Below are 21,745 nucleotides of genomic sequence, written 5' to 3' on the forward strand. Positions count from 1 at the left end.
GAATAGATAGCAATTGATAGCATAGATAGCATAGATAGCAATTGCTGCATAAGATGTATTATGCTGTGAAGTATAAGGAAAGTGACCGACCTTCCCAATTGGGTTGTGTGGTGTGTTGACAATGATCATCTTAGTCTTGGAGGTAAACTTTGAGGCCAACTCCTTTGGATCAAGCACCCAGTCAGCACTAGAAATTTGACCTTCCTTTCTCTGAAAGGACAAGAAAGTAAGCAATGACATAGTAGGCACTCTGCAGAATTTAAAGGGGCCCTGAACCACCCCTTGGGCTCGGTGAAATAGCAGTCCCCAAGTGGCATAAGCTGCTGTGAACATCTCAGCAAAGTTTTGCTGTCGTACGTGGTGCGTGGAGCTCGCAATTAAGCAGATCGCGAAGTACCCTTTCTCTTAAACACTTACTTTTCAACTGAAGGCCCTGTCCTCACTCTCTTCTAGACGCACTATTTTGTCATTCCCTTAGACGGCTGCTATTGGCCGATAGCACACATCAAGTTCCGGTTGGCTACATGGCATAGATACCGCGGCAGCCACAGGGTGCTGTCACCAGGAGTCTACTGGCTAAGCGCACTGCAGCTCAGTGAGGACAATCGTGTTTGGCTTGTTTAGTGCGTGGTAGGCACCAAAGGTGGAAGTCGTCACATCTACGTTAACATCCAAAATTAAATTTGAACTGCGTGCCACAGTGACATTTACAAGGCGGAACGTTGTGTGAGCACGCCACACTGTGCCGTAGCCTTCACAGTGTAAGGCATTGAAGAAGGAATGGAGCACAGCAGAGGCCATGTTTGATTGCCAATAACTCCGCTTCTGCTGAAAACATTGAAGTACTTCTTGCGGCAAAGTATTTCTGAAGTAGCCTATTTTCACTTCAAATGCCTTTCTCCACTTCTATAAAAAGTGGTTCAGGGCCCCATTAAAGGGGTCCTGAACCCCCTTTCAGGCTTGGTGCAGAAACACAGTCCACGAATAGCATACACTGCTGTGAACATCTCAGCGAAATTTTGCAGTTATGTGCGATGCATAGTGCTCGCAAGCAGAGTGCAAAGTCACCTTTTTTCTCAAACACTCTCTTTTCAACAGAAGCCTGCTCCTCACTCTTTTTGGGCCGCTTTATTTCATAATATAGCAGATTCCCATACCCGGCTGCTATTGGCCAATAGCTCACATCAATCAAGAAGAGGGTTTAGATCAGTGTGCTTCTCCTTTCGAATTTTGATCATAATTACGTACTTCCGGAAGAATAGCCGACATCAAGAAAAGTCTTTGGATCAGTGTGCTTCTCCTTTTGAATTTTGATCAGAATTACGAACTTCCGGAAGAAGACGACCATTGTCCGCTCACGCTCTGCCGCGGCCTCCCGCGTAGAAATTAAACTTTAGTTACTCTGCTTATCGTTGTCGTAGCTGTTGGGTCTCACCAATTTCAACTGTTTTGAACACTCAACTAGCCTTGAACCATGCAAAACTTAAGGTCAGACCACATGCACGCTTACCAGTATGCATTAACTCCTGGCCACTCCTGGTTAGATGCCTTGGCAGACTTCACCGAGTATTGAGCTATTGAGAGTGCTTCAAAATGCACAAGTTGGAAGTGGCTACTATCCGTTAGTCAAGCTGTGGTGCAGGACAAAGCCGGTCCACACCATGTAGCACGGTCAGACAGGAGCATATGAGCGCGAGTGCGCATTCAAGCCCTCTCATGCACAAAGCAAATGTTGCGGGATGCCGCGACAAACTCACCGGCTGAGCACACTGCAGCTCACTGAGGACAACTGCGTTTAGCATGTCGTAGGCGGCAAAATTGGAAGTAGTGTCATCTATGTGAACATCCAAAATCAAATTTGAACTGTGTACCACTGTGACGTTCGGTAGGCGGAGCATCGTGGGCACGCCACACTCCACCATAGCCTTCGCAATGCAAAGCATTGAAGAAGGAACGGGAACATTGTGAAAAGGATCTATGCAACCTTTGATTGCCAATTACTTCACGTCTGTTGAGCGCATTGAAGTACTTTTTGCATCATAACATTTCTGAAATAGTCTATCTTAACTTCAACTGCACTTCACAATTAAGAAGGTGGTTCAGGGCTCCTCTAAAATTTCACAGAAACAGGAATAAAGCCAAAATTAGTTTCCTTCAAGATAAAAACATCTTTTCCTACTAACCAGCTCAAGAAGACAGAAACAAGCAAGATATAAAGCTTCACATTCAAAATCAACTATATATTTTGAGATGTGCATTATTGGAGACGGAAGCTCACTGCCCAGCCTATTCAACAACGAACAAATCCTTGCTACCAGCTACTCCATGTTCTGCCATCAATGAAAAAAAAAAAATGGGTGGGGGGGGGAGTTCTACTAAACTGAATGTTTCGTTTTGGCATTACCATCTTAGTAGAACAGACAGTAGGATGGAAACACAGAACCCCCAAGATATCACCACCTTTGCTGCTGTTTGCAGCTCCATCCTCATATTCTGTTAACACAGTAATGCCAGAAAATGCTGTCTTTTCATGCAAGCAAGCTGAGTGCAAACTTGTGGTATGGAAGCCGGTGGCATGCTTTAGTCTTGGTCCTCTCACTGTATGTCCATGCACATACATCTGTTTTGAGCTTGATATGAGCACACACAAACATGATACACTTACCATTAGGAAGATTGGACACCAGTGAATGCATGTCTGAGCTGCCAAAACCACTACTGCTATCCATCCGTAAGACAACCTATAGCTCAGTGCTGCAACCAACTTAGATGACCGAAGGTAGCCACTATATTATAAAACACTTTCCCAATCATAATATGAAGAGCCTATCAGCAATATTTTGGATGACACGTGGACATAAAGAAAGGACAGAAAGGGGTGGTGTGCTTCCTCTATGTCTGTTCACCATGTACATCTTTCTGCACCCACATTGCTTAATCCCATGTTTACAGTACCAGACCAACTAGGCCAAAAGTGTTCTCATAGACTAATAGTTCATGCAGGTGGGCCTTCTGCCTTTATTGATGCTTAGGAGTTACTTAGTTCATGTATTGTACATCACATGAATTGACTAAAGGACACGTGAAACACAATCCTAAGCATACAGTCTGATGACATTTAGGTGACTGTTTTTGACATGCAAGGTGTATGTATAGCTACACAGCTCACCACACCACCCATGATTGCTCTCCTGTAACCACTACATATACTAATGCAAACTTATATTACGTTGAGCAAATTATGACAAACAGCACTGCCGCTGTCACAGAACACATCCAAGCAAGTCAAAAGTACATAATAGCTATCGCTATGAAAATGTTTCAAGACAGATGCCTTACAGGACGAAGAGGAATGAAGACTGGAACTCCACCAGCCATCAGAGTCATAGGCTCATAGCAGTCAAAGAAGGGTTCAATTATGATCACCTGCAAGATGAACAATCAAATGTCAGCTTTAGCTACTTACCGTATAGACACGTGTAAAGGTCGTACCCCCAACTTGGCAGCCCAAAATTTGAGAAAAAAAAAGCAGATCCAACTAACTGCAACCTATGAACAGTAGAATCTCGCTGATACTATTTTGTATAATGTGGTTTTAAGGATAATACATTCTCTTTTCTTTTCCCAGCCAATATCCCAGAGAAGCAATGTGTTTCCATATATGGTTGTTGCGATCCAAGTTTTCATCTGAAACTTGATAAGACTGCCCAGAAGTGGGCTTTCACCAGTATTTCTAAAACTTTTAGCTTTATATTCCAATGTACTAGCTTAAACAACTTTCCAACGACCCACAAACCAACAAACAATGTGTTAAGCCTCAGCCACAATGGAGGAAGAAATGTACATGGAACGCCGCCGATGGTGAAACGCTCCTGCAGCAGTGCGGCCACACCGACTGGCAGTGCATCGCTGCTCAGCTGAGCGAGGTATGGCGGCTTTTTTTTTTTTTTTAAACTTCCAGGAGAACGTCCTTATGGACATTGAAAAGAAGAAAGTTCAGCGCAAACCGATGAGCTATTTCAATGTTGATGAATAAAAGTGCATTGGCTGTGGTTTGTGGGGCGTCGAGTGGTGCCACACGAACCTTTGCTATTGAGTTTGTCACTGAGTATGCCTATTTTCATACTTGCTGGAGCTTGCTTCAGATAATACAATTTTTCTATGTTTTATTTTTCGGTTCTCGTGAAGATGATATCAATGAGATTCCACTGCACAGTGAAGCTTTGTGCAAGTGCATAAAGAGTCGAAACACAAGTTTGTGTTTATTGAATGCCCAACAAAGTGACATGGAAGGCTTTATTCAGGCATAGTAGAGAGGCTAATGCAATAGAGTGTTTTAATTGAGCGTGTTTACGCTCTGCTAAGCAGGTAAGCAGAGCGGAAGCGCGAATGCGCATGCGCCGTCTCCTTAGCCGTAAGCCGGCTAGCGGAGCGAGGAACACGGTCCGCTTAGAAGCTGCCTGAGCAGAGCGTGCTGTGCAGCGCTTTGGCTAGCGTTGGCGTCAGAAAGGATTGGATTGGCTGCAGAAAGCAAGCGCGCTGGCTATCACGTGGCATTCCCCAAGACGGCGCTTTATTTTCCATTGGGTAAAATGGACCGGTAATGATTTACAAGCGCACGTCTAGACACTTCATGGAGAAATAAGTTATATATATATACATATATACGTGTTACTGTATAAGAGTGATCAATAGGCGTTTTTATTCTCTTTCATTAACCTGAATTTTGCCAGGGGGCGCTGCAACTACGAAAGGTCCTACAAAAGGTCCTAGAGTAACTACTTAAGAGGAAAAAACGAAATCAGGAAAGAAACAATTTATGATAACTCAAAGGGAAGCTCATTACTTTTCGAAGCGAGATCGGGATGTCTTAGAACACGCCCCTATAAAGCGAGATATAAGACAGAAGAAAAAGCATGTGCTTGCTGTGGTAAAGCTAGGGAGACTATGGAGCATGTTTTATTAGAATGTGAAGACGTCTACCCAGCGGTCAATTTAGGCACCACTGGCCTCCTTGAAGCACTTGGGTTCAGCGAGAGCAGTGGAAGAGTAAACATGTCCGCAATAGGCATTAGTAAGAAGCGATTTGAGGATTGTTGGAAGAAAAGTAAAGAAACGACAAAAAAAGCAGACGTACAAAAGCACAGTTCGAAATAGGGGATCAGAAAATTTGGGTGGGGTGTGTTTTTTTTTTTTTTAATTGTTTAACCTAGGTAGGACATCAGGCAGTATAATGGCAAGAGCTTGGTGGCGCAACCCACCGCCCCGTTCCATCGGGGACGCTCATAACATCCATCCATCTATCCGTCCGCTCTGCTGTGGCTTAGCGGGGCAGCTCGGAGCGTAAGTACGCTCAACTAAAACACTCCAATGCCTCCGCTGCCGCTGTCGCGGATGCACGAAGGCAAGCTTTCTGGTTGTTGTTTTTTTCCACCACACGGACATTGCCATGAATGCGCAGAGGCAAACGCCATATCGTGGTGGTGCAAGGAATACAGCAGTTCACGTGGCACATTGCGATTGGTTGGCCTATTTGGCAAGAAGATAGCCAGGCCGCAACACCCACAGTCACAAAACCCAGAGAGATTCGCAAAGAAAACGTTCACTTTTAAAGATTTCCAATGAAGAAGCAATCAGGTTCGGTGCCCCGATGCCACGTGCGTGCATCAGCGAATGTTTGTGCACTAGTACTTTTACTTGCCGTACTGCATGGTTAGACATGCGCTTTGACTTCTGATGCAATGGCACATCCAGCGATATGGGGTGCGCACAAGTCACCGGCTGCACCAGCACTATTTTGACCAAAAGGTTCGGTCCCATGTAAGGGCCCTCCCACGTCAAAATGGTGAAACAAAAAAGTGAGGCCCTTACGGTAGCTACATAAAGTGCAGTCTATACGGTAGCTACACAAAACACAAGCAAAAGCTGAGATGCTCTGAACTACCGCAGCCTGAACCCCCCTTATTTTTTTCAAGGTACCATTTGATGCCCAAAAAAGGGACCCTGAAACGACCGACATTCGCAAGCATTGAGTTCTGGTCATGTGGGTACGACACTATTTTCTAGTGTTTAGCACAGAAGCTTCAAAAACAACGGACAGCCGAGGAGACATGCACAAGCGCTTGTGTATGTCTCCTCTGTTGTTCATTGTGTTTGGAGTCTCTGCGCTACACAAGAAAATTGCTGACAGTTGTGCACGAACATATTAGCTAGGCAGGGGAGGCCCTTGAATATGAAAATGCGACTTTAAATTCCCTCTATAAATATTACCCATAAACTCATCTTGAAGCGCTCCCATCCCTACTGACCAAAGCAATGCCTCTCCATACATTTTCTGCTTCTCTTGCACAATCTATGTAGAATGGGTGAGTGATTTCAACTGGGTGAGCAATTTCATTAGCTTCCCATGTGATGTTATCGGGAATACATACCTTAATTTTTTTCGGCATGATGGTCACCTGGAGTGACCACCTTTTGTGGATTTTTTTTCTCTTGAAGCATGCAAATGTCATGTGTCGACTTTCTAATAGCACTTTCTTTCAAGCTTCTGCTACTTCAAGAGTGGCAACACACAGCCTTTGGACTCCAGTATCATGTGTGTCAACATTTTTTCCCGACCGTGATGACCTCCATGACGTGATACATGCTAAAACCAAGTCTTCTATGGAAAGAAACTTTGGTTTTGTCCTTACTAGGCTGCAAGTATGGTATAACATATTTCATGCAGGAAAGTTCATAATGTGAAAAGAATGAAGAGCTAGACTCTATTACAGTTCACTACCTCAATAAAACTGGTGGTCACCTGGAGTGACCACCATGCTTGAAGGGTTGGCTAGTTTTTATAATTACTGCTAGGTGGTCAGTATTAGGAGTATGTGGAAATGCAATCGCACTCCGATAGTTTCGCAAGGGGTGACACACCAATTAGAGTGATGCTGACATTTTAGTTAATGGTACAATCTACTAGAACACATGCAGAGAAAGGCACGCGAGAAAAGCCCTTCATACTGTGTACAAGCCTCTTAACACAGGGGCTGATGAAGCTTACGTTCCTCTCATGAATGAAAAGGCGTCTATATGGAATCGTCCGTCCCACAATATTCACCACCGCTGAACCATTTACAATACAGTGAAGTGTCATTTGCCGATTAGAGAAAGAGATAGGTCCAAGTGAAATATTCTGCCTTTTCTAGAAGCTGTCCTTGACACAGACGTTGCTCTCTCAGACTAACGCCTAGCTCACCAATGGTGCAAATTGTACATGCCAACTACATTATTGGGCCATGTTCTTTTCTGTGGTTCAGATAATAAAATCGAAGCCTTATGTACACACTACTACACGTATAGAGTTAAACCTTGATATAACGAAGCTGGTAAAATGGGTAAATTGCTTCGTTATGTCGAAATATTGTTATACTGAAATTCAATCATTTCTGCAATTAAGTACAGTCGCCGATGGAATTTTCTTACACAGGTGAGGCTGCAAACTGAATTATTGGGCAATTGAAAAAAAGAAAGCAAATCTGAACGAGAGAAAAAAAAACAATTTTGTTAAATTTGGGAGTTGGTGACGAAAGAGTTTCATGACGTGTCAACAACAGTTTCATATTGGCGGTATGTAGTGAAGCCAGCAACACATTCACATTCACTCCGCCCCTGCCACTGATAGAGTTGCCCGCAGTGGGACAATGCTATAATGAAAATTGCCGGCAGCAGGGAGCAAATGCTTCGCCTGCCTCTCGCTTCAATGCTTCTCTGAAACTTGAGATTATGCAACCTCTAGCAATAAACACACGGGAAGACGGAGCACGATGCCATGCCATCACAGCTCACCCAGTCTCTGTACATACGGCAGATTACCTCTAAAACAGAGCATGCAGGCTGCGTATGCGTTCAGCCACGCTGCCAGCCAGGCGTAGCCACAGTCACACTAGAAAATAAAATGCTAGAAAACTTGTGCCCACTCTCGCGTGCGCTTGGATCGAGTTACCACAAGCAAGCTTCCCTCCACCCTTTCCCCGTGCTCACATGGGAAGACTGTGCTTATGAAGCCACCATACTTTTCATTTGGGAAGTTACCGCGAAGAACACACAGGACGAAGAAAGAGACAACACGAAGCGGTGCTGACAACTGTAACTTCCCAAATGAGCAGTTGTCAGTACCGCTTTGTGTTGTCTCTTTCTTCGGTTCTTCACGGTAACTTTCCAAATCATGGTTCACCAAATGGCCTACAGCCACACTCTTTCTAAGCCACCATGCTTCTTGGCTCACCCTCACATGCTTTCACCCACACCTAAAGCATACAGTGTGCAGGGCGTGATAGAATCTTATTTCACTTGGCCTTTATAAAAAACATGATGCTGCTCCACTTCAACGATGACTCTTGGTTGCACGTTGCACAATCTGAGAGATGCATTCGCAAGGAGCTGCCTGCGATTCAACCATTTGAAAATCTGCGTCCCCAGAAAGTTTCTTTTATTGTCTCGGTAGTCCTTCGTGATGGCAGTGAAATTTTGTTATATTGAAATCATGTATAAACGCACTTTGCGATATTGAGATTCAAAATATATGGTGTGTTATGGACCAATTATAAAAACTAAAACACTTCGTTATATCGAGAATTTCGTTATACAGTTAAACCTCAATATAACGAACTTGAATGGTTGTCAGCGTGGCTAAGCTCATACACAGCACGTGCGCCCTGTTTTAGAGGTAATCTGCCGCGTGTGCAAAGAGGGGGCGTGCCGTGATGGCATGACATCATGTGCTGCTGTCTTCATGCATATTTAGTATTAGAGGTTGCATAATCTAGAGTTTCGAAGACGTGTCGAAGCGAAAGGCAGATGCATTTACCCCACGATGCCAGCATTTTTTATGATAGCACTGTCCCACTGCGAGTGACGCCATCATCTGCGGGGGCCAGAGTGTACATGAAAGCATGGCTGCCATCACTTCATATTACCGATGTGTAAGTAGTTTACACAACATGAAACAGCATCTTTCATTGCCAACTTTCAGATTGAACAAAACACTTCTTTTTTTTTTCGTTCAAATGTGCCTTATCCGACTGCTCGATAATTCAGAAAGTTTTGCGGCTCCTATCATGCAACAAAGAATGCACTGGCAACAGTACGTATTTGCATAAAAGGTCTAATTTCAATCAAATGAAATTTCAATATAACGAAGCAAATTGCTGATTTTACTGACTTTGTTATGTAAAGGATTAAACATATCGCAGTTCTTTATTTCGAGGTTTAGCTTTATTTCACTACAAGCACCAGATGGAAAGGTGCATCCTACAAAGGTGTGCTGCCTGCAGTACAAAATCCTAAACTTCAAAGACAGCATGGATATGCGAGACGTGACTGTCCTCTTGCACATGCTAGGAAACAGTCCGTTGGGCTGGCCTCCACTAAAGGTGACTTCTAGACTCTTAGTGCATCATGGTCACCCTAGGTGACCACGTCACTTTATACGAGTGAAAACTAGAAACAAAAAATTTCATTGTGGTAACAGCATTTCCTTACCTGCTGTTTACCACTTCAATAAAATTCAGTTTTTCATGCATACAAGTTTATTCTGCGAGTAAGAGTTAAACAAGCCATTGCATTATTCTTCTTCTCAAGAGTATATACAGACATGTAGTAATCTGCTTCAAATAAACACAAGGGCAATACAGCCGAACCCGCTTATACCAATATTCAAGTGACAAGAAAATTCCATTGTTATAACCGATAATTGTTGTAACTGGGTTGCATGTACAGAGCAGAGGGGACAAACATTGAAACATTTTATTTAGACGAAAAGAAGCTGTTGAATACACTTATAGCACTACCGGTCTTAACAATACTCAAAAGGAGTGGGAGTGCAATTGTTTTTTGAGACTGAATCGAATAGTGCCAGAAGCAAATCGAACCAAATAATGAATAGTTTTTAAATAATTAACAGTCAATTTCACAATTAATATAAAACTACATTAACATCCTAGTATTCTTTAATTAAGCAAGTTTCTGTCATCACATCGTACATTACGAAGCATTGTTTATTAAAAACACAAATGGAGCATTAGGAACAATCAAGTAGTTTCTTTGTTTGTACAGGAATCTTCAGAGTGCGAATGATCACTGTATAACCTGTAACCTATGGCTACCCAAGTGATTTAGCTTGCTACACTCATAGGTCGGCATTGTGGCAGAGTACTCACACTCACCATAATTTTGCAAGGCCCCGCACTCACTCACCTCCACTCACACTGATGTACATTCACACTCACTGGCACTCACCTCCACTCACACTCGCTGGCACTCACTCTCACTCACCTCCGCTCACACTCGTTGGCACTCACTCGCACTCACCTCCGCTCACACTCGCTGGCACTCACTTGCACTCACCTCCGCTCACACTCGCTGGCACTCACTCTCACTCACCTCCATTCACACTCACTGGCACTCACTCACACTCACCTCCACTCACACTCACTGGTCCTCACTCTCACTCACCTCCGCTTACACTCACTGGTCCTCACTCTCACTCACCTCCGCTCACACTCACTTGCACTCGCCTCCACTCACTCACCTCCACTCACACTCACTTGCACTCGCCTCCACTCACTCACCTCCACTCACACTCACTGGCCCTAACACACACTTGCACTCACTTCCGCTCGCACTCACACGCACTCATGCCTTTGAAATGAGTGCGAGTGAGTGTGAGTGAGTGCACTCATGAGTGAGTATGCAGCCCTCTGCCGCTCACAATTCGTGTACATTCATACCGAAGTTTCCAATTTAGCACCTATTACATCTGGAGTATGAGAAGGCAGTGTTTTGGTACCAGTTTTATTTTTAATATCGTAAACGATTTGTTTTCCCGATTACATTGTAACAACCGTCTATTTGCTGACTATTGTTTTTCGTACAGCAAAATTAATTGTAATGATGATCACTATATACAAAATTCTACCTTTTCTTGGTGTCAGGAGTGGCAGATGACTCTAAATGCCCACAGATAAGTAATGCTAACAGTAAGTAGAAAGAAACAGATATCTGATTTTACTTACATTATTAATGACACATCCTCACTTGTGTATTTCAGGGCAAATATTTAGGTCTCACTTTAACACGCACTCTCCAATGGGAAACCCATGTTAACAACATAACCTCAAGTATAAATCATGTATATGTTGAGCACCAAAGCGAGTCATCTTTCTGAGAAGACGCCTTTGTCTTGCGCCAGCAGATACAAATTTGCTGGCCTACAAAATGCTTGTTTGACCAGTGCTGGAGTGCGCCAATATTATTTCATTTATATACACAAAAAAAAAACTCATAAGAGGGGGTGCAGAGGAAGGCAATAAAGTTGATTTATAATTAATACAAGTTAACGTATTCATCGACTGTTTTATTAAAAAGAGCTGGTTTATTAACACTGCAAAGTAGGGCAAAACTAGCATGACGAAAGTTTTTGTTTCGATTTATTCATGGTGACAAAATTATTGACATGTCCACATGAAGTTCTTTAAATCGTTCTAGGTCAACACGCCACAAGCACTCTAGAACACCTAATGAATACACCTTTACCTCAAATTACTTTAAATATTCATATTTCCTTAAAACAATTAGGGAAGGAAATGAATTTAGTCCTTCAATTACTAACGCTTATTATTTTAATAACTTCATGACTTCGAGCGGCCACCAACTTTAATGGCGTTCGCTCGAAGCTTGACCGTCGTTGATCATCGAGGAGGGACTGCACATAGATGAGATGATGTAAAGCAAACTGGTTTAATACATCACTACGGGTGAGCGAACATTGAGCAACAGAGCACCATAGTGTATACCAGCAACTACAAAAGTTAGAAGCAGAGTTCTTATCTATAGAGCAGCGCACTATTTTTTTATATCCCGTACGGGTTTCTGTCTTCACAGCACTGGAGTCTGGAACAAACAATTCCAATGTGTCTTTATACATTGAAGGACGCGTTGGCGTTACTTGTGTACTCGCGTGTGGCGTTTATTCGGTGTGTCTATGAATGAAAAAAAAAAAAGAAAGCTATTCGTGGCGTAGCATGCGTACACAAAGAACGCGCTGCGGGCACAGGCAAAAGCAAAAATAGAAAAAGAAAAACTGCGCGTGTGACATGAGAAGGGTGGGGGGGAAGTGGGTAGCGAACTGGACAAGTCGCTATAATAATTCTTAAAAAGCTGATTTGGAGAGGAGGTACTGTGTGGCTGCTGTCCCTGTTGCCATGACGACGTAAACAACCATGTGTGCCGCGACTTTCTGAAAGTATCGCCTGCCCAAAAGGGCCGTAACCGAAGAGCGCCTTGGCACTAGTGTCGAAAAGAGGAGCTGCATTAACTTGACCAATGGGAGCCTTGCAGAGATTCACACGGCAGTCTGGAACACGAGCATGATTAAAGTCACCTAAAATCCTTCATGCCTAGAATAGTGGAAAAGTGTCCAAAGCGCTGGCTCCCGCATGAAGCATTTGCGGAGAACTGCCGCGCCGCACCACTGCTGTGCCGGACCCGTGGGCTTTCTGCGCTCTGGAAGCAAGTGGAAAGCCAGGGGCATCTGCTACGCGCTGTAGTTTTCTTGAGTTGAGTTTTTCTACGCAAGACACTTGGAGGCTATTTAACTTCAATGGTGTGGCACGGCATGGAACTTACCCATCTTAAGCATTGTCTTAGTGCTGGAGCAACAAGATAGTGCAAAAATCATGTGTTGAACGGCATCAGCGCGGCCTAGTTCCAGTGCTAGAGTTCAGAAACAGTAATGTGGGAGCTGTATGTGCGTAGAAACACACAAAATGAAGTCACACGCACAAGGTGAGAATGAAAAAGTTATTTGCATGGGTAATTGGGCAAAAGGGTGACGTATGCAATAATTAAGAGTAACGAAAAAAACTGAATTGCTCGTGCAGTCAGCTGCAGCACACAGGTGCAGTTACAGCTTCGCTCACCACTACGAGCCTTCCAGTCACGGTTGCCAGTGGTTTACAGCCATACCCAAATATCTTAATTCGACAATTTGTTAGCCTCGACTAGTACTTTATTATCCAAAGAGCACCAAAGGAGAGCGTAAGTGAAACAAGATAAAGAGTAGGGACGGCCATAGCGCCGTAATCATGTTAGCTCATTTCGCTTCAGAGATAGCATGCAGCAACGAGCTTCGCCGTGCTTAGACGAAGCTTGGATTAAATGCAGACATTAGAAATAAAAGCAATGCCAGGAAAACTTTATTTCACAAGGTGTTACACAAAAGGTGTCCCACAGAAAGAGACTTTACAGATATCCAGATAAAATTAAATTAAATGCATAGATACTAGCATTTTTGCTGCATAAATTAAATAACTGCCGAATCAAAAATACGGCAAGCAATGTACAAACGCAAAAGTGTTATTTCAATCACTTTAGAAAATTTTTAAGGAATACAAACCTACTCTATATAAATAATAAATATAATCAACAAATATAGAGATCTATGTTCCGTGCCTAACAAAAATATAACATGAGACAACAAATATTCATTATAAACAGGTATAGAGTGGACGTTTCGGAGTATGCTGGGGTCAGTCATGCATTGGCTTTGTGTCTTTCTGCAGGGATCACTGTACATCAATCAAAGATATTCATCCGAGGTGTTTGGATTGCTTCACCATAAAAAGTGCAACAGATGAGAACGTTTCAAACAGATTCAAATAACCCAGTCTCACATACAGCAGCTTAACTTCAGATATTTTGAAGATTCACGGCAGTTAGTGTTCGCGCGTTTCAAAGACTTTGCAAAAAAATGGCAACGAGTAGTTACATGGAAAAAAATCATTTCAGCAGCAAGTGAGTGCGCACGAATGGGGCACCGGACTGCAATTTCCCAGTTTTTCCTGATGAGTTCAATAACGCCCATGCATCACACTTTTGTGATGAAGCTCCCGAGTACTGAAACACCTTGTGAAAAAGTTTTCAAAATCTCTGATAAATCTAATGAGATGGCCAGATGGGTACAGCAAGCCTCCCTTGTCTTGCCGCTAGATGTGTGTAACCAGCTGCGCTTAACTGACTAACATATTCTTTCTTGGTTAGTAGAATATCGGGACAGTGCTCACTTTCTTTCCTGAACAAACTTCCTAGTCACATAACTGCAAATGTAAAAAATGAGCCTTTCATCACTTTTTTCAGACACGCGTTCGGCGCGATCCGGTTCTGCACCGGACTGGTTGCGTTCTTCTATCAGCCTTTCGATCAAGCCACATTTTCTGGCTTTGCACCACCTGCATCATCATTGGCTCTGAATTGATGCAAAGATGCAATGCCTAGCAATGTGGCGGAGGCGCGTAACTACGGAATGAGCAAAGAGAAGAGAGAAAGTAAAGAAACATCAGGAGCGGTCATGCAATGTGGGGACGACATTACGCCGTGTGATAGCTCAATATGAGAAGCGAGAAAGGTTAGAAGCTTGGAGGTGATCATGTAATGCAAAGACTACATTACTAAGATTACGCCGTACGACTAAAAAGGTGCAGGGGCTTTACTTTACGTGTGATAGGTCAATGAGAAGAGAGAGGAGCAAGGTCTGGAAGTGATATGATGCGGAGACATCCGGTCAACTCGCCAGAAGCATTTAATCTTACATCTGTGTCATCTGCATTTGTCCGGCCCCTACTCCTTTTAGGAAATTTTCCATTTATACACAATTTTTTTTCTATATTGAAATGAATAAATAACCATTACTGGCCCAGCTGTTAACGCATTTATTATGCGAAAGTTTAACTGTTGCAACAGCCTTGTTTATAATCCGCGAGTCCTCTCATGAATCGTCAACATGCAACTTGTCTCATGCTATCAAATGCAAATGGCCCGCCAGCGGGATAAGCGTAATTTATTGCCTAACATAGGATTGTTATGTAAACTAGCAAGCATTTATTATGCATAATGATGTTAAGTGTGTTTGCATCAAATTACCACCCTTGATTCACAGCAAATATTTCTATTAACTTTAAATATCAGTACTGATATTGCCTTCAATGGCAGTAAAATGTGAAAAGTTTACATCCCTACAATAAGTTGTCTCTTTTCATTATGTAATTACAACTACATATTAATTGATCAGCAGGTATATGTAGTTGCTAAGTACAAACCGACGAGCATACAGAATAAATTGCTAAATTTACTTTCATGTTAAGAAAGAAATAGCAGAGCGCGGGAGGCGGTCTTGTAAACCAAATCTAACGCATTAAATAAAAGAAAGTAAAGGCGCAAAGCGTTAGCATGAGCAAGCCGTTTATATCTGCTTCGTTCTCCTGGTTACACGCGTCATCTTGTGCTTATTCTATTTTGCAGCACGTTTACGTCTGTCACACCACACTTAACTAAACACCTCCGCTCACAATGAAGTACACACTGAATGTGTGCCGGAAACAGCCCCATAAGTGTGGACCATCACAGTGACAAACCCGCAAGCATAGAAGGAAATGTACAAAATCCCCATATTTACAGCACACAAATGCGTTCTCTGTGTGACGAGCCGCTGCAGTAGTATCTTGCAGTTACGTTGCATATTATACAAGCTTAATTATCGCAATGTTGGCTAATAGCGACCAAATATCAAGCGCATAGCAGACATCCGCCACTTTGGCGCAGCTTCCACAGTGGAGAAAGCCAGCAGATGCGGCAAAGCAGCACGGCGGCGTAGCAATTCTCTGGAAAGCTTCACCCTCCCAGTATTCTAGGTCACCCTAGCACAGTTTGGTCAAATCAGGGATGCAGGCACAAGATCACACCATAAATGGGCTTAACTGTCTCGTGCGCGCACCTGCAAGCACCCGGCACCAACTTGTCGCGTCAGCAGACGGGGAGAAGGGGTGAGCATCCCAAGTAAGCGTAGGTGCCGCAGGCGCGCGCGCACACACACACACACACACACACACACACACACACACACACACACACACACACACACACACGCACGCACACACGCACGCACGCACGCACGCACGCACACACACACACGGTTCGCATGATTTTCAACGGTCACATCTCGGCGACTCGTCGGCGCCTCCCTAAAGCCGAGGAGCCTTACACTTCCCGGCCCTTTGGAGCCGTCTGCAAAGGGCTTCCCATGCTCGATTTTGAATGTCTCTGTGCTTTGCACTCGTGCTAACAGTTGCCCCACAAGCAAAGCGTAACATTAGTTATGGTGGAAATTAATGTACATGCTGAACAGTTTGACGAAATAGTTCTGCGGAAATGCGCAAGATGGAGAGAGGCGATTAATAAAGAAAAATTTAGACATTCACCGGTTTATAGCAACTGCTACAAGGGAAATCCATACAGGTTCCTCAAAAGAAAAGCCTTGCAGTTGAAGAAAAATTCGTCCTAGTCCGGGACCAGGATGAATTTCGAGGAACCCGTATGGATTTCCTTTCTTTTAAGGAACCTGTATGGGTTTCCTTTGTAGCAGTTGCTACGAACCGGTGGATGTCTAATTTTCATTTTATTAATCACCTCTCTCCACCTTGCGGAAACCCGCAAGAACTATTTTGTCAAACTCTTGCCTTTGTTTCGAGTTGTTGACAAATTTGACTTCACCCTACTAGCTGCTAGCCGCCTGGTTAGCTCAGATGGTAGAGCGGCTGCCCCGGAAAGGCGGTGATCCCAGCGTGGGCTGAAGCGGCGTGGGCACCATTATATTGCGACAGAAATTATGCGACAGAAGGCATCGGGGTGGGACAAGGGGGGGTGTACGTTTTTCTTTGGCAGTTGCTGCTTATAGCGCGGCCGTGCACCCTATATTAAAGCGATTTATGACGTGGCTAAAGTGCGCGCCTCCACCGGCCTATCTTCAAAGCGATCTGCAATTTTTGCAGAGGAGTCAGTGTAGTGCCGGTAGCTTCGTATGCAATGTGCTTTCTATGGTTCGTTAACGCTGAAGTAAGAGATGTACGAAGGTCAATTCACTCAACGCTATGGCCGCGATTCCTCACTCCAGCGTTTTTCAGTGAGTTTCCGCGGTCATCAAGTGTGATGTATTCATGTTTACCTGTGCACACGTGACACCGTGATTGTTCATTTAGTTAGTAAGCGAATGTTTACAAGCTTATACGGCCAATAAACTACTATCTTTACTTCATATAGTGATCTTCTAATTTGCCATCTCAAGCGATGCTTCGCCTTTAAGGCAAAACAGATATTTTTTTTCTCTGCACCATGCATTGTGGGTCAGCACAGTCGGTGCAATGAACGCGCAGATGGAGCAAGAGCCATCTCAACGTCTCAAACCGCGTTGGTCGTGCCCGACATAGTGTGCGTGCGCTCACGCTACATAGGACTATATACGTGCTTTAACTGAGCTATTTTTTTCCTCTGACTTTCATTAGTTCGAATTTTGTATAATTCGAATTTTCGTAGCACTCTTTCAAATTCGAATTAACAAACTTTTACTGTACTATGGTGACAGACACCATAGAGCAAAGCGAAAAATTAGTTTTGATGGAAGCCAAAAGACGGCAACACAAAGGTTCTTATAGAAGTCGCAGAATGTTGCAGCACCTCCTGAGGTGTATATGGCGGCGCTTCATTCTGAAAATGCATGTTTTTCTTAAACATTCAGTCGTCACCATATATGCACGACCATAACCATATGGAATTTGTTTTCGTCGCCATACATGCATGAAGACGACGACCCTCAATGGGTTAATTGAAAAGTTTTTCCTCCTTTACATTAATTTTCAGAGCTGCTTGCTTCCATGAATATAGAACAGTTGCTGACAATCATGGCACCAGAAGTATTTAATGTCCAAGTATTTAAATGCCTCAATGGCCATTGGGTTTTTTCATGTAGCCGCAATGCAACTTTTTCCATTTTTATGGTTTGCAAAACTGAAGACCATTTACTATAGAGCCTTTTACAAGTCTGACACCGGTATTGAATTTTTAATTAATTAAACGCAATTGTACACGTTCACCTCTAATTAAGCCCTAAGCAGCAGTGGTTACACACATGAAAAATTAGCATAGAGGAATTTCACAAGAGATGCCAAAGCACACACATGAATTGTTAGTGATGCACAACAGGCATGTGCACCAGGTATGCTCCTCGCACTCTGCTTTCAAACAGAACACTTTTACAATTTCTTTATCTTTACTCTTCTCGCGTAACCTTTTCACAAACTGCTTTTATTTATCCTTTTTATAGATTATGTGTACTGTGGTGATGCAATGGTGATGCAACTAAAAAAATTACCATAACACCCTATCTATATGAAATTTTACAGAAAGCGACCTTGACATAAATGCAAGCATTCAGCTTCTCACTTCTCAGCATCGTAACTGAAGGAACCTCATTTCTATGAAAAAGAGCACATTAGCCAGCATATTATCACTGCATACTATTACTGTGGAAGCCCACAAACCCGGGCTTCTCACACAAGGCGTTGAGTGCCACTAATGGACGCTAAGCAGAAAAGTCCTGGCAAAACAAAAGTAGCGCAGCAGTATCCGCATAAGTAACCCGTCATGTCATTCAGACTACAAACAAAAGCAGTTTGCAAGTGCTGGTGAAAAGGCTAGGCCAAAATGCACAGGTAGCTTCAGCTTAAGGCAGCTTGCTTTGGTTCAAAAAACCCATGCACACAATCAATGCAGCCTACTTTTCATCCTTTTAATCTCAACCATACCTTGGCAGCATAGTCCACAGCCACTGTGTACCTGTTTTATGCTGAAGTGCCGCAGCAAACTAGCTGTCATATAAAAAGCACACCAGCTAGCATAGAACTTTCCATGGGTGGGCCTACACATTTGTGCACAAAAACGAGCAATGCAGGTGATCGTTCATGTATTGCAGTATTTGGGTTACTTTCATATTCAGACATACTTTAGGCATCCAGCATTATGCAAATAAAATTGTGGTGAAACCTGTCTTTCCACATAGCCATTTCTATAAAGCCTTGAAACTTATAGCTATATGAGTAAAAGAATGGCCACAGTGCCTTATCTGTATAAGAGACAATAAGCAAGCAAAATCTGAGAAACACTCATTTCTAAAAAAATTTTCTTCTGTCAAAGCCATCTTTTCTTCTCTATCTTTTAACCTTTGTCAATAATACCAGCTTTGCAACATTAATTGCACTTTGATATTTTTATTTTTTGGTACATGTGCTTGTTACAACTACTGTAGCACTTCTGTGAAGCCTTAGCCTTGAAGATGCAAAAGTAAACATGTTCTTTTGGAAGAAATTTATTTGAATTTGATTCAAATTAAAATTGCACTAAGCCCACCCTTATAAATTAGGTTTGCACAATCTATATCTCACATTAGCATGGAAGACCTCATGTGTTGCTGTCCCTATAATATATACAGCAGAACCTCATTCATACGTTCTGGAAAAAGCTGTGAAAAAAAATGTACTAACCGGGAAAACATACCATCCAAAATAACTAAACCATTTGAAAGACTAAACTTTTGAAAGACTAAACATCTACGTAATGCAAAGCATCACAGAGATCACTGCCGCAGGAGACACCAACACACATCGAGCTGGTGGTGCACTGGCGGCCCGAGACATACTTTGTTGTTTTGCTATTGCGTGGTGTTTTAAGTGGGCGATGAGAAATCGAAAACAAATTGAGCTGCTGGGCAACGCCGGATGCCACCAAAGCTAAACGTGATGCCCACATCACGCCATCTGCAGCAGGGAACGGTGGCACGTTTGGATTATCGTCTGCTAAAAGCATGCGGTACGCTACCAATGGCACCACGTGCTGTAAAAAAAGTCATGGTCCTGCACGATACACGCAGCACAGTCCCAGTGTAAGCTGGAGGAGCGGCTCCGTAGGAGCTTCATTTTCACACCACGCACTACAGGGTCATCGTAGCGAAGTCTCTTCATGTCGTTTTCACGAGAAGGATCTGAACTGTCTGCCCGGCGTCGGGGGCAAGCTGCGGATATGGCTTCTGATATGGCTTGTCCTGCTCTCTGCACAGCAGTCTGCTGAGCCTGACGTTGCCTGGTTGCAGCTGCGCGCGCAGCTATACGATTCACTTCTTCAGCAGCGGTTCGTACCTTGCGAGGAGGCACCATAACATGTACCAAAGAGTAAACACATGTATCCAGACTATGTGGCACACATATCACATCCCTTGACCATGGCACAGTACACTGCTGTTGATGACGATGATAATGATGGTTTATTGGCATCCCCTTCGAAACAAGGTGGTGGCAAATAGCCACCTAGCCTGCTTGAGTTAACCAGGTCCAGCTAGGCGCAGCATGCAACTGCTATATGGAACTGCTACATGTCGGGACACCTGGTGGAATATAACGGAACTGAAACGCAAAGTTTGTATGTATCGACGCTACATGGCACGCGGGTCACATCACCTGTCAAATGGCACAATATGATGCTAATGATGATGACAATTTTATGACATTTACATTTAAGCAGGATGGTGAAAAACAATCACTTAGCCTGCTTGAATTAATCAGGTATGCCATACATGTTTTTCATTACATCAATATTTATACATCTCCAAATCTCCTTTTCTCTTTTTTCCTTAAGTCTTCCTTATCTACCTTGTACCACTACCTTGTCCAACTAGGAAACATTAATACCCAAGAAAGTGGATAGGAAAACGGCGCCATGGTAGCTCAATTGATAGAGCATCGCACGCGAAATGCGAAGGTTGTGGGATCATTCCCCACCTGTGCCATGTTTTTTCATCCACTTTCATTTCCATTAATTTATTGTTTCTTTATTTCATTTATTAAGCATATGTAATTTCCCCTATGTTGTCCTCGATGTCAGTGTTTGTTGACTTCTTATGATCCGACTAATAAAAATCGGGGGCCTCGGTTAACCCCTTTCTTCTCGTTTACCTGTGCATCTGTTACATGGCAATTCTACCCGATGTAATAATATGCAACTGCAATGCAAAATGTGCACGCATAGATGCTACACGGTGTGCATGTGACATCGCATGTCTCCTCGCGCGCTAGGACGCGTTTATAGTGCATTTTTCCGCTGAATCTTAGCAAGTACTGGCGTGGCTGAGTGGTAGAGTAGCTGACTCCCACGCAACAGGCACGAGTTCAATCCTAGCAGGAACAGTTTTTTTTCTTTCTCATTCCCGGTGATAGCTGCTACGGTCACTGGACACCGGCGGCAGTGTACGCCACCACCAACTGAAACGGCTATTGGAATGAGCCCATAACTGCTTACGCTGCGATAGGTGAACATGCTTATCGCAATAGGTTTGGTGGCGATAGCAGTGAATGCAGCGTGCGACGACCTGGCTGGAGATTTGCTGGTACCAGAATAAGAAACTGCGCACCATCGCTTTCATGTGAGATGGGCAGCTACGTGCTGTTCTCGATTGTGCACATCTCACGCCCTTTCTTGTTCATGTGAGATCTAGTGGCCGGAAAACGTATACGATCGCAGTCTGCAGCAGGGAATGGTGGCACGTTTCAGTTATTGCCTATTAAAAGCTCACACAACGCTTCCGACAGCACCGTGCGCTGTGAAACAGATAGGCAAAGATGCTTATCACAATAGGATTGCCAGTGATAGATGTGAATGCTGTGTGCGACAACCCCGGAAAAGATTTGCTGGTACCGAAGTGAGAAACTGAGTGCATGCCAATGTTTTCATGTGAGATGGGCGGGTGAGTATTGCAGTGAAGCTGCTGTAGCGGGCAGCTATATACCATTCTCGATCGCACGCACCTTGCACCTTTCCTTCTTTA

General features: G+C 43.5%; 1 protein-coding gene across 2 annotated transcripts in view; it reads right to left on the reverse strand.

Annotated features, from left to right (window-relative positions):
- Kyat (Kynurenine aminotransferase) overlaps nt 1–21,745 on the reverse strand; it is a 107,453-nt gene that overhangs the window by 50,937 nt on the left and 34,771 nt on the right. For both annotated transcript variants that reach the window (XM_065428570.1, XM_065428571.2), the window contains 2 exons: nt 3,340–3,426; nt 91–210 (listed from right to left, as the gene is read on the reverse strand). In XM_065428570.1, the coding sequence (XP_065284642.1) occupies nt 91–210; nt 3,340–3,426 (207 nt within the window). The remainder of the gene's footprint in view (nt 1–90; nt 211–3,339; nt 3,427–21,745) is intronic.

The sequence above is a fragment of the Dermacentor albipictus genome, chromosome 1 (assembly GCF_038994185.2).
Source record: "Dermacentor albipictus isolate Rhodes 1998 colony chromosome 1, USDA_Dalb.pri_finalv2, whole genome shotgun sequence".
In the NCBI taxonomy this organism is placed as follows: domain Eukaryota; kingdom Metazoa; phylum Arthropoda; class Arachnida; order Ixodida; family Ixodidae; genus Dermacentor; species Dermacentor albipictus.